Consider the following 12,460-nt stretch of genomic DNA (forward strand, 5'->3'; position numbering starts at 1 on the left):
AGCATAGACAAATTCATAAAACCTAGGAAAATTCAGAACAGCTTTTTAAAAAAAAATAATCTTAAGTAGCTTATGTCATCAGGCTACTCATCAAATTAAATAAAAAATTACTGTCTTTGCTTTTCCTTGTATTCCTTCTACGTGCATAGAAGTGAAAATTGAGTTAGGAGAAGAAAAGATGTATCACTGAAGTAATCTAAAATGATATATTGAATGCAAGCTGAGCTGGATGCCCCTTGAATCCCCCCCAAAAAAACAAAAAACAAAAGAATTCACATTACACAAGGGGACACATTATGTCTTGTGCTTCTCAAAGATAGTGTCTCAGGGAGCCCCTGGCCTCAAATTCACTAGGTAACCAAAGCTGGCTTGAACTCCTCCTGCTCTTCCTATCTCCCGCTTCTGAAGTGCTGCTAGGTTATCAGTGGGCACTCCCAGACTCAGCCTCACATTCCATATTCTGCAGTGTAGCAGAGGTTCTCACAAAGCGTACCACATGTGAGAGGTCCTTGTGCTTGTGAGCTTGAGGTTGCAGCAGACAGGGGCCTTGGGCCCTGAAAAGGAGGTCAAGGAGAAGGGCTAGGACTAAATGGAGAGAACGTCACAGCCTGGCATTGACGGATTTGGGAGTTTAGAATGAAATCACTGCGGAGACGGCATTCTTTCCCTCATAAATACATGAAATATATGTGAGCAGGATGTAAGGGAAATGGGCTTTTGTTTCTGCACTTAGGAAGATCTAGAGAGGAATGAGGCCTTCCTACAGCTGTACTGACAGTGAACAACAGGAAGGGAAAGCTGATTTCATTTTTTTATTATAAATAAATAAATAAATAATAGATAAAAGGAGAGCTGATAGGAAGAATATGAAAACAGTTGAGTGGGGAAAACTCACTATGTTCCTTTCTAAAGGAAACTATGTCTCTAATTTCTCACACCCAGGAGTGGAAAACAGATGTGTATACAGTGCCACCAAGGCGGCTGTGATAGGCCTCACAAAGTCTGTGGCTGCAGACTTTATCCAGCAGGGCATCAGATGCAACTGTGTGTGCCCAGGTGAGTCGGGTAGCGAGGGCTGTGAACTTGGCCTTTCTTACGTTCCCTTTGGCACCATAAGCAATGTTTTCATCGGCTTGTTTATCAAGTGTTCAATTTCTCATCATTGAGAGACATTTAAACTAAAGATTTGGCCTAGTTAGGAGGACAGTACAGCTTTGGATGGACAGAGGTTCCAAGTCACTTGGAAGAAGCCTCGATGTAAAGGATTTAAAATCCAGCATGTGCGGGACAGTTGAGACTCCAGTGGCTGAGACACAAAACTTGCCAGAACCTGTTGTTTTAAAAGCAGACAGACCATGATGACCTCATTAGTGGACGGTCAAACAGTAGTACATGTCAGTGGGACAGCAGAGACGAAGTCAGGGGAGCCTCGTGGAACACAGGAATCTGCCAGAGTCCCAAACGATACCCCTAAATCAAAAGGATGCTGTGGCCTGTTTTGTAAGTACAGCTTACTGGAGACACTCCCACCTGGATGGTTTATGCATTCTTGCTACAAAGGCAGAGTTGAGAGGTTACAACACATCACATGGCTTTCAAAGCAAAAATATTTGCTACCATTATGAAAATAGTGTGACCGCCCTCCTATGAAGATGCAAGAAAACGGCTTTGCTTTTTATTTGTTTGTTTTGTTTTCTGGCTGCTTGTGAATCACTATATGAACCAGACTGGTCTGTATCTCATAGGTATCAGCCTGCTTCTGCCCCCTCACTACTGGGCTGGAGGTGTACATCACTAGGCCCAGCAAAACCACTTTTCTTAATAACTGTGGGTGAGACACAGTTTCTGGGTAACTGTGGGTACACTACACTTCTTTCTGGTCCCACCAATCCAAAATGAATACAGGGTACCTAACAGTGACAGCTGAAACCAAGACATCTCAGGCCACTATTCATAGAGTGGCTTCTGAAAGCTTGAAATAAACAGATTTCCCAGACTCACAGCTGTTGGGGGTGGGGCAGTTTTGATGCACCCTGCAACGATGTACCATGCACTAACATACCATTCACCGACACACCATGCACTGATGCACTGATGCATCATGCACTAAAAAGCACTAAATAACAGAAGATCTGTCAAAGCAGATATTGCTGCTTTGTATGATCTTGGCGAGTCAGAGCCAAGGAATGCTGCAGCAATCACACCATGCAACAGATCTCACGAAAGAGATGTATGTGGTGTGGGGACAAGAGAGGCAGAGACAGAGCAAGAGAGTGGTCTGTGATGGCGGGGACCTTTTAAAGGGTACAAGTGTGAATTTGGTGAGTGGCGATGATTCGGCTGCTGGTGCCCAGTTGCTGAAGGCAGGCTGGGAGAGCACCTGGTGTCTAACACAGATGGGCAAAAAGAGGAGGTTATCCAAAAATCAAATGCAACAATGGTCTTTTCGATAGAACTGCCCCTCTCCCATCACTGCCATAAGAGAAGTCTTAAAACCAAGGAATTCAAACTCTGAAAAGAAGCGTTGTATGTCCAGCACTAAGGTTTTCAATAGTCCGATAGTCCACAGCCAGAGCTGAGGTGCTCCACCTGATGGGCATGCCGGAATTGAGGGGATGTATTGGTAGGAGATCTGTGTGTCATTTGGGAAGTCCCAGAGAAGATTCTATTCGGCTCTCAGGTTGGGAACCACAGATGTACACAAGAGAAACTATTAAATATCCTACATGTCTGAGCTGCAGAGATTTAGATGGTCTGTGTCATTTGGGGGGTGGGGTGGAAATGCAGCCACAAGAAACAGAAATAGGACACTCTCGCCATTCGTACTGGACTACACCTGATCTTGGTGGCATTGGTCATCAGGAAAAAAATGACAAAGATCTCAAAATAGGATTGTTTCCACAGCTAGAATTTTCATAGGACGTGGAAAATCTGTTATTATACTCTGGAACAAGGAACTAGCTGTGATTCATGGAGGTCATCCCAGAAGCAAAGGAGGAGCAAACGTGCCTGGGATAGTGCCGATGGTTGTGAGTCACCACATTCCAGCCACAGGTGTAGACATGGCACAGCAGACACCAGTGAAGTGGATTAATCTGAGGACGTGGGCTTGTACTAGTTTTCATATTTATCAGTGACGGTCACATGCAAACTATGACCCCCACCCAGCACTTACAGCTAATTAGGATTTTGAGGACTGCTAGGAATAGCTTAAGGTGAACATGGGTCGGTAAAAGTTTGATCTTTTAAGTAGGCTGTTGACAAGCAAAATGAGGAAGACTTTGTAAACTGGTTAAGTGGGGTGTCTCTTCTGCGGTAATGTGGATATTCAAACTGTTGCGGATGGGTGAGTGACCCGGCTGAGGGGAAAGTGCTGCCCGTGTGCTGCAGGACCTGACTGAGAACCTAGAGGAGATGGTTCTGCACAGGAGTCATGGTCTGAGGTTCTCCATCTCTCCAGAAAAATGGCAAATGATACCAAAATTAAACACTTTCGGCCGGGCGGTGGTGGCGCACACCTTTAATCCCAGCACTTGGGAGGCAGAGCCAGGTGGATCTCTGTGAGTTTGAGGCCAGCCTGGTCTACAGAGCGAGATCCAGGACAGGCACCAAAACTACACAGAGAAACCCTGTCTCAAAAAAAAAAAAAAAAGAAACACTTTCAGAATAGAGTCAAATCTATGTATGGCTGCTGTGGGATGCCTTTGAATATGTGTTGCTCTGACTGGTTGATAAATAAAGCTGCACTGGCCTATGGCAAGGCAGCTTAGAGGCAGGTGGGAAATCCAAGCAGAGATATGGAGAGAAGAATGGAGAGGAGGGGAGATGCCAGCTGCCACCAAAGGAGCAGCAAGATGCCAGCAGACCAGTAATGCCACAGCCACGCGGCAATGTATAGATTAATAGGAATGGGTTAAGTTATAAGAGTTAGCTGGCAAGAAGCCTGACAAAGGCCATACAATTGGTAATTAGCATTAAGCCTCTGAATGATTATTTTATAAGCAGCTGAGGGACTGCGGGATCCGGCGGGACCAGAGAAACCTTCCTGCTACATGTGGCCCTTCTCAATGGCTTGGTCTAGAGATAAAGCTGAGAGGATGCCTTAAAATTTGTATACCCCCAGAAAGAGCAATTGATTCCCCAGAGTACTGATGTTCTGAAAACAAAACAAAAAGCCATCAGTGTTCCACAGAGTTTACAGATTACATGAGTTAGGGGAAAAGTCCAGGCTTGGGTGCTAAGTGGGTTTTATTTATTTATTTATTTATTTTTATTACGTATACAGTGTCTTGGCTGCATGTATGCCTGCACACCAGAACTCATTACAGATGGTTGTGAGCTACCACATGGTTGCTAGGAATAGAACTTAGGACCTCTGGAAAAGCAGCCACTGCTCTTAACCTCTGAGCTGTCTCTCCAGCCCCAACTAAGTGGATTTTAAATAGCTAATCCGAGGAGTTATTTGGGCTGGAGAAATGCCTCAGTGGTTAAATAGCTAATCCTTCTTGTTTTTTCATTCTTAGAAAAACAAATTATGTTTTATTAGAACTTTGAGCAATAGTTAAAAATGTATATTTGAAACAAATGAAAGCATAAAGATGGGCTAAGTCTATAGCAGCCATGAAGTTGAGCCCAGGATCCCCGTGGTGAACATCACAGCAGAAAAGAATGGTTTGAAACTACTTAGGTAAACTAGTGAAACTCATATTTGCTTTTCAAGACTCCTCTGGGGACTGGCTGAGATAACATGTAAAAAAAAAAATACTTACAGATCTAAAATCAAGTAACCCCAGCATGACTGTGTGTTACTGAGAATGCCTGTTAACTCCTCTAGAGTCCCAGCCTAGTGTCCCAGAGAATCACTGTGTGTGTTTAAAAAGCATCTGGATGTTATCACAAAAGTTATAACCCTTCAAGGTCAGGCAGGTAGAGTTCACAGTATCGTTTAAGAGGAAGGACAAAGATTTCACTGCTTGCTTATCACACAGAAAAGGAGTTCAAGGTTTAATTCCCTTTTCAATGGAAGTAACCATGGTGACTGTCTCCTTTGATTTAGGAACGGTTGACACCCCATCTCTGCAAGAAAGAATACAAGCCAGAGACAATCCCAAAGAGGTATGCATATCTAGCAGTCTGAATGTTTTCAAACCTTTTGACTTAAGTTTTTTTTTGTTGTTGTTGTTGTTTTTTAATGAAATGCCCTATTCCTTATCTAAAGTAGACAGACTCATAGAGACAGAAAGTACAGCGGTGGCTGCTGTGCCTGAAGGGGGAGGGGGAGACATTACTGCTTAGCAGATGGAAATGTTTATTTTTGCAAGATGAAGAGCAAGATGGAGCCTGGTGCTCATGGGCACTAGGTGTGTGTGTACTTATTACCCCTGAGCTGTGTGCTTAAAATGGCTGAGATGGTCAAGTTGATGTTTTATGTCTGTTAATTCGTGGTTGTTTTGTGATAAAGAGTCTTCTTATGCATCCCAGATGGGCCGTCACTTGTGCTGTCCTTCCTCAACTCCCCATGCTGGTCTTACAATCATGCCCCAGCACTGACCTCAATAGGCTGTTCCTAGTGGCTTTCTTTTGGTATTTGTTTGGTTGTCGTTTGGGGTTTTTTGTTTTGTTTTGTTGAGACAGGGTTCCTCTGTGTAGCCCTGGTTGTCCTGGAACTCACTCTGTAGACCAGGCTGGTCTCAAACCCAGAGATCCACCTGCCAAGAGCTGGGACCATGCACCACCATGCCCAGCCCTAGTGGCTTTCTGACCTATCACAGTATCCGTAGATTTCAGTGTATCCTGACTAGTGGTAACAGGGGTGGATACACTGAAATCTCCAGCAGCCTCAGCGGATGGCCCTAGTCCCTCCGTGGATTCCTTGACGATGTTACAGGGGCACATGCATGCCAGCCCACATCTCTTATCTGGAACTGTCTTCTGCCACAGGCACTGCAAGGTTTCCTAAACAGACAGAAGACGGGGAGGTTTGCCTCTGCGGAAGAAGTGGCTCTGCTCTGCGTGTACTTGGCCTCGGATGAGGTAAGCGCTGCTCTTCCCATTTGTTTTTCCACCACACTGGGCTATGGTTTGCTCATTCTCATCACATTGTTGCAAGTCTATGGTGTGTATATAGCTGCAGGGCTCCATGTACACGGTGGTAGTAAGTTCTGATTCCATTCACTCTGTGGTAGTGGCTCTTCCTCATCAGCTTGACATGACTCAGTGTCATCTCATACATGAAAAAATACAGGAAAAGATTTACAGTGCATCACTTTCTGAGGTATTTGCTTTTTAAAATTACAGTTGTGGACACGCTGATTAAATATAAAAACCTCCTGGGCTAGCAAGATGACTCATGGGTAAAGACCTTGCTGCCAAGCCTGATGACCTAAATTTGATCCCTGCCACCCACACGGTGAATGGAGAGAACAGACTCCCAAAAGCCATTTTCTGACCTTCACTGGTGTGCCATTCACACGTACACACACATAATAAATAAAATAATTTTAAAAAGCCCTCTTGATGTGAGGGTTGAAGGGGAATATGGGTAGATTTACCTTTTAAATTGGAAGCTCTGCTCCAACCTCATTCTCCCTGACTCCAAACCACACCCCCTCTCAGAAAGCCCATCAAGCAGCGGCTCCTCCCCCAGAGCTGCTCCAGACTGCATCTACCGGGTATTTAAGCTCCGGTCCAGAGACCTGCCATGTGATTTCTTCTTCCCCCAAGATCACCCGGGAATGCTTTCCTCATTAAACCTAGACTTTTAATTCTGCTTGATTTGGTTTACTGCATCGGTGAAGAAACCAAATACTGGGGATCCAAAACTACTTATCATTACCAGCTTTCATTGTGTTTGGGGTAGAGTTGGTACATGCTGTTTTAGTTCACTAGTGACCTGAGTGGGAGGGTTCCATGATTTTCCCTGTTGTTTGTCATTGTGTGTAGAAATGCCTAATTCCGTCTCTTCGACTATACACATATTTAATAACTAATTTCTTCCCTGGTGACTAGTGTGTATGACTGATAAAGCAAAAGCTGTTACAAGGTACAAAGCATAAAAAACATCATCTTCTATTTTTTTAAATTAATTTATTTATTATGTATACAGCATTCCATCTGCATGTACGCCTGCAGGCCAGAAGAGGACACCAGATCTCATTATAGATGGTTATGAGCCACCATATGGTTGCTGGGAATCGAACTCAGGACCTCAGGAAGGGCAGCCAATGCTCTTAACCCCTGAGCCATCTCTCCAGCCCCAATCTTCTTCTATTCTGAACCCACAATAGACAGAATAACAATTGCACCAATGTTTAACTTGGGGAACAATGAATTTTTATTGGGATTCCCAACAGGAGTGTGTTCCAGGGGTTAATTACAGGAGCAGGGGTGACTTCGAAACAGCTGTATCACTGAAAAGCCCGCCTTAGTGTGGGTGATCACCCCCGAGCACTGGTGACGGCAGATGCCTGACCAGATCTCCCTCTCCTCCAGCAGTGAGGGGTGGGGGCAGAGCCTTCGAGAAGCCTGCATGCTTTCACTTCTGGAGGTGTGTGAAGATTGTTTCCCTCCAGGGTCTCCTGAGCCTGCGCCCCCTCCTAGAGGGACTGTTTCAATTCTTTTTTTTTTTTTTTCCAGGGGGGTTATTTACCTATAAGTTCCTCTTCACAGTAACTTGGTGCCACCCAGATAATTGGTGATTGTGACAGACACAAAGGTTGAAATGGTTTAGTTACCACTCCTCAAGACTGTTGTGTTGGCAAGAGTTCCTAGGAGCTGGGGAATTGCTAGATAAATTATTACTGAGTAATTATCAGTTTTCATGTATTTAACTAAAAAAGAATTGTACTTTCTTGTAAGATGAATTGCTAAACAGTCTTATTAGTAAAAACCCCAGAGCCAGATATTGGGGTTAAAACTGAGAGCTCAGAGGAATAGGACAAGCCACAGCCAACCTCACCTTACCAAACCTCAGCCTCCAAAGAGACCTACTTCCTGTATACCCACGCCTATATGCCTTTCTGTCCCTGCCATCTCACTTCCTCTCTCTGCCCAGCTACATCACTTCCTCTTTCTGCCCAGCTCCGTCACTTCCTGTCTGTCTGTCTGGACCTCCAGACCTTTACGGTTAACTGGTGTTGGAATTTAAAGGTGTGTGCCACCACGCCTGGCTCTGTTCCCAGCGTGGCCTTGAACTCACAGAGATCCAGATGAATCTCTATCTCCCAGTGATAGGATTAAAGGCATGTGCTACCACTGCCTGACCTCTATGTTTACTATAGTGGCTGGCTCTTTCCTCTGACCCTCAGATAAATTTATTAGGGTACACAATATGTTGGGGGACACAATATCACCACACTATCTCCTGCCTCTTTCAGTGATTTCAGCTTTAGATTCATGTCCAGCTAAGGAGACAAACATGAGAGTTTATTAGCCATTTTCAGTGAATAGATTTGTTTTAATTCTTTGACAATTTCATACACCTATATAATGTACTTTGACCACATTTATCCCATTACTCTGTTTCCCCCATCGCTCCTTTGAGCCCTCTCTCTCAACGAGTCTCCTCCCACTTTTATTTCCTGTCTTTCTAGGGCATGGGTGTGGGGTTGCTTACATGTACATGGACTGCCAGTGGCCACGGCACTGAGGAGGAATGACTCCTTTCCCTCAGCAACCATTAACTGCCAAGAGTTCTTTTGCTAAGAGAGGGACTTTATGAGCCCCTCACTCACCAGTGATGGAATTTTAATGTTTGCAGCTGCTATGAACCCATGAGTTCAAGGGTCTGGCCATGTCCATGTCCAGAAGGCAAGCTGAAATTTTTTTTTTTTTTTTTTTTTTTTGGTTTTTTGAGACAGGGTTTCTCTGTGTAGCTTTGCGCCTTTCCTGGAACTCACTTGGTAGTCCAGGCTGGCCTCGAACTCACAGAGATCCGCCTGGCTCTGCCTCCCGAGTGCTGGGATTAAAGGCGTGCGCCACCACCGCCCGGCAAGCTGAAATATTTTTAAACATCTACCACAACTTCAACTTTAGTTCTCTGGGAAATGGAAATGTTTACAAACATAAGACAATAATTATTTTTAAACCCTTTAGTGTTATATGGAATTGGGCATCTGAATCTAGTGCGGAATATTATTTGACACGTTAATGGACTGCAATAATTATTGCCTATATAAATCTTAAAAACATATTTAGAGTGAGATCCAGGACAGGCACCAAAACTTCACTTGAGAAACCCTGTCTTGAAAATCCAAAAAAAAAAAAGAGTATGCTTTCATGAATTGATCAGTTAATAAGCACTTTCCCCATTGTTAGCATGACCACTTAATGACAGACACACATTAAAAAAAACTTACTGGTGATCTGAAAGTTAGCTGTCTTTGAATGTTCTGAGTTTCAAAATGAAAGTGTTAAGAGCACGTACTATTTCAGCATGTACTTTTTATCACCCCCTGTTAACTTTGTGATTCTGAAGCCAACCACCTAACAGACCGTATGAAGAATGTGACACGCTCATTTGCCAAAGCCATGTGCTCCAGGTCATGGGATGCTCAGCTGTTCTAAATTATCCAAACTTTCATCCCTCCTACCCCCCAACCCCCACCCCCGCCCTTGAATTCAGTTATGGTTCCTGTTGTCATCAACATCAAAGATTTTGTCATCCCACTCATAAGAAATGTTTAAAACACACCCTGGGTGCATCGTGGTTGACTGTTGCGTCTTCTGTACCTGTCTGTCATTGCAGTCTGCCTACGTAACGGGCAACCCTGTCGTCATCGATGGAGGCTGGAGCCTGTGACTGCAGGAACTCCTTGCTGAGAAGGCAGGCCCTTCCTATGCACAGAGAAAAGAAACTGATTCAATGATCAGCTCTCCTATGGATGACACTCATGAAAACAGCCCCTTTGAATGATTGTTCCAGAGTGGGAATCTTTAAATAGACTCTCGTCTCTTCTGAAACTATGGTAAATAAATCAAATAAAGTGTATAAATAAATCAAAAGAATAGTTTTTAAAATAAGCAAAGATTTGTGAGATCTTGCTGGCATAACATATAACTATTATAAATATTACGAAAGACTATAGCTTTAAAAACTGGACGTTGGCCTCTCGGTTCGACGGCTACAATGGAGCAAGCTGCAGAGAGACATTCTATCTAGTGCGGATCCTGAGCAGTGTTTTGAAAAATCCCCAGTAGTGGGTATCTCCACCAATGCAGTAAAGCCAAATCAAACCGAATTAAAAGTTCAGACTTAATGAGCAAAGCATTCCTGGGTGGTCTGGGGGTTGGGGGGAGAACTACATGGAGGAAGGTCTATTAGACTCGACCTTAAATACCCTGTAGGGAGGTCTTGAGGAGCTCTGGGGGAGGAGCCTCCGTTTGATGGGTTTTTTTGAGGGCGGGGCTTGGAATGGAAGGAGTGGGGCCCCATCTTGGGGGATCGGGGGTTAAAATGAGGCTGGAGCTGGAGATTCCTAACATCTCCGACTCCAGGTATTCAGAGGGGCACATTGTGTGTCTTCACTTGAGAAAAGCAGAGGAAAAGAACCCAGGCCTTTTCAGCACTTTTGTAAGGTATTAGTCCCTAACTGGAGAGGACCTTTTGTTACCTAATTACTTCCCAAAGCCCTACTTTTGACCAGTATCACACTGGGGGTTCAGGATCTAACACAGGAATTTGGGGAGGACACCTTAGTTTATAACAAGTAAAATTAAAATATGAATACAAAGAAAAAAGTTTTTAAAGGAAAAATATTCACATCCATTTCCAGTTTCACTTTAGTTTTCAAAACTGAAATGTGTTTGTAAAGTTCTGCATTGTTCTGTTTGTTGATACTAACATGAAATTTTTACACAACCATAAATACACACCACAGGTGAAAAGGAGCTCGCTTTAATGACACAGTAGAGGAATTCTGATTCACAATTACATTCTTTGCCTTGTTATATAAAAGAAAAAAAACGACCAAGTGTTTACTGCATATTAAGCGCTATTTCCTTAGTCTAGACATTACTTATTAAATCAGCAATTATATTCAATATGGGACTAAGAATATATAATTAACGTGCAATACAGTCACTTTGAGAGGATTTTTGTAGATTAAATTCAGTGATGTTTTTCAATGGTTTCCAGAATAACAAGTTAAAAGCACATGACTCTGAAAATAGGCTCTGCATAAATATAAATCAGTCACTAGCAGGAGACAAGTGAAATTAAAGAAAATAAATTATTCTAGAAGTGTTGGTGAATTTATGAATGATAAGTCTATAGCATTGTTTACAAGGGACTCTTTCCAGCTTTGTGTGTGTGAGCTGTTTCTTGTCACCTTAGAAGACTATATGATGGGAAGCCAGTACTTGGCTCCTTGCCTTTTCTCAGAGAGATTTAATTAGCCAGGATAGTTGTGGGGTCCACAATGCAAGGATAACATTCTGTGTATGAAGATGGTGCAGTTGATGAATGTGGATTGAAATTCACAACAAAGGGTCTTGAGGAGCAGGGCCAGCAGCTCCACTGATAAGGTTAGTTAGGGTTCTGGTCAGGTAGTCTACAGGCAGGTGGGGGACTGGTGCCTGAGCTTTGTTTATTCAGGCAGCTTCTCACTTCATAGCTCACACTGGCTTTGTTACCACCACTCTCCTGCCTCAGGACTGCTAGGAATATAGACTGTACCACCAGGCCTGGCCAGGTTTTTAGTTTATGAAATGAGGGATTTGTAGATGAAATCCTAAATGGTCTTATTAAATAAGAAACACAAAGCTAAATAGAGAGTTAAAAGCCCAAGAGGTCAGAGTATTAGCGAAGCCTTTAGCTTACCAGTCGCTGCCGTCCTTCCCCTCAGAGAGAGACCTTCTCCTGTGTGACCTGTCTTTTTATTGCCTTTCTGTTCTACCTTCTCATTGGCTCTAAACCCAACCACATGATTTCCTCGTCACTGCCTGTCTATACAGACCTCCAGGTCTCTATGGTTCATACTGGGATTAAAGGTTAGGGTCACCACTTGGCTGTGTCCTTGAACACACAGAGACTCTGCCTGCCATGTGATTGGATTAAGGGTGTGTGCCACCACTGCCAGAGTTCTGCTAAATGGCTTGCATTTAGCTCTGATCCCCAGGAAACTTTATTTATTAACATACAAATAAAATCACATTTCAGCACAAATAAAATATCACCATAAGGATTTGGGCTAAAAGCTTCATCTTTCCTTTTGTGTATCACGATCAAAATGCTGGAAATCCTTATCTAGTAAATGAATGAACACTGGAACGGAGAATAATGAAATACTGTGTGTTGTGAGCAGGTTCATGTATAGTTAAAAACTGATAAATTCATTTAAACATGGTGACTTCTACAAGATAAATTCCAACAAGAGATGTTCAGTTCCTTCTGTCAGAGCTTAGACATTATAAGCAATGAAACCAGGAATGAATCTAGCCAAAATGTTCAATGTTTTCCACT

The 12,460-nt window shown here is 43.3% G+C and overlaps 1 protein-coding gene across 5 annotated transcripts in view; it reads left to right on the forward strand.

Moving 5' to 3' along the window:
- Positions 1-9,998, forward strand: part of Bdh2 (3-hydroxybutyrate dehydrogenase 2) — a 28,953-nt gene extending 18,955 nt beyond the window's left edge. For 3 of the 5 annotated variants that reach the window (XM_059266288.1, XM_059266290.1, XM_059266289.1), the window contains 4 exons: positions 943-1,056; positions 5,057-5,115; positions 5,941-6,033; positions 9,746-9,997. In XM_059266288.1, coding sequence (XP_059122271.1) covers positions 943-1,056; positions 5,057-5,115; positions 5,941-6,033; positions 9,746-9,799 — 320 coding nt within the window. In that variant the 3' untranslated portion in view covers positions 9,800-9,997. Of the gene's footprint in view, positions 1-942; positions 1,057-5,056; positions 5,116-5,940; positions 6,034-9,745 lie in introns of all 5 variants that reach the window. The other 2 variants (XM_059266291.1, XM_059266292.1) reach the window with 1 other exon arrangement.
- Positions 9,999-12,460: the final 2,462 nt, after the last annotated feature.

Source organism: Peromyscus eremicus, chromosome 6, assembly GCF_949786415.1.
Source record: "Peromyscus eremicus chromosome 6, PerEre_H2_v1, whole genome shotgun sequence".
NCBI lineage: Eukaryota > Metazoa > Chordata > Mammalia > Rodentia > Cricetidae > Peromyscus > Peromyscus eremicus.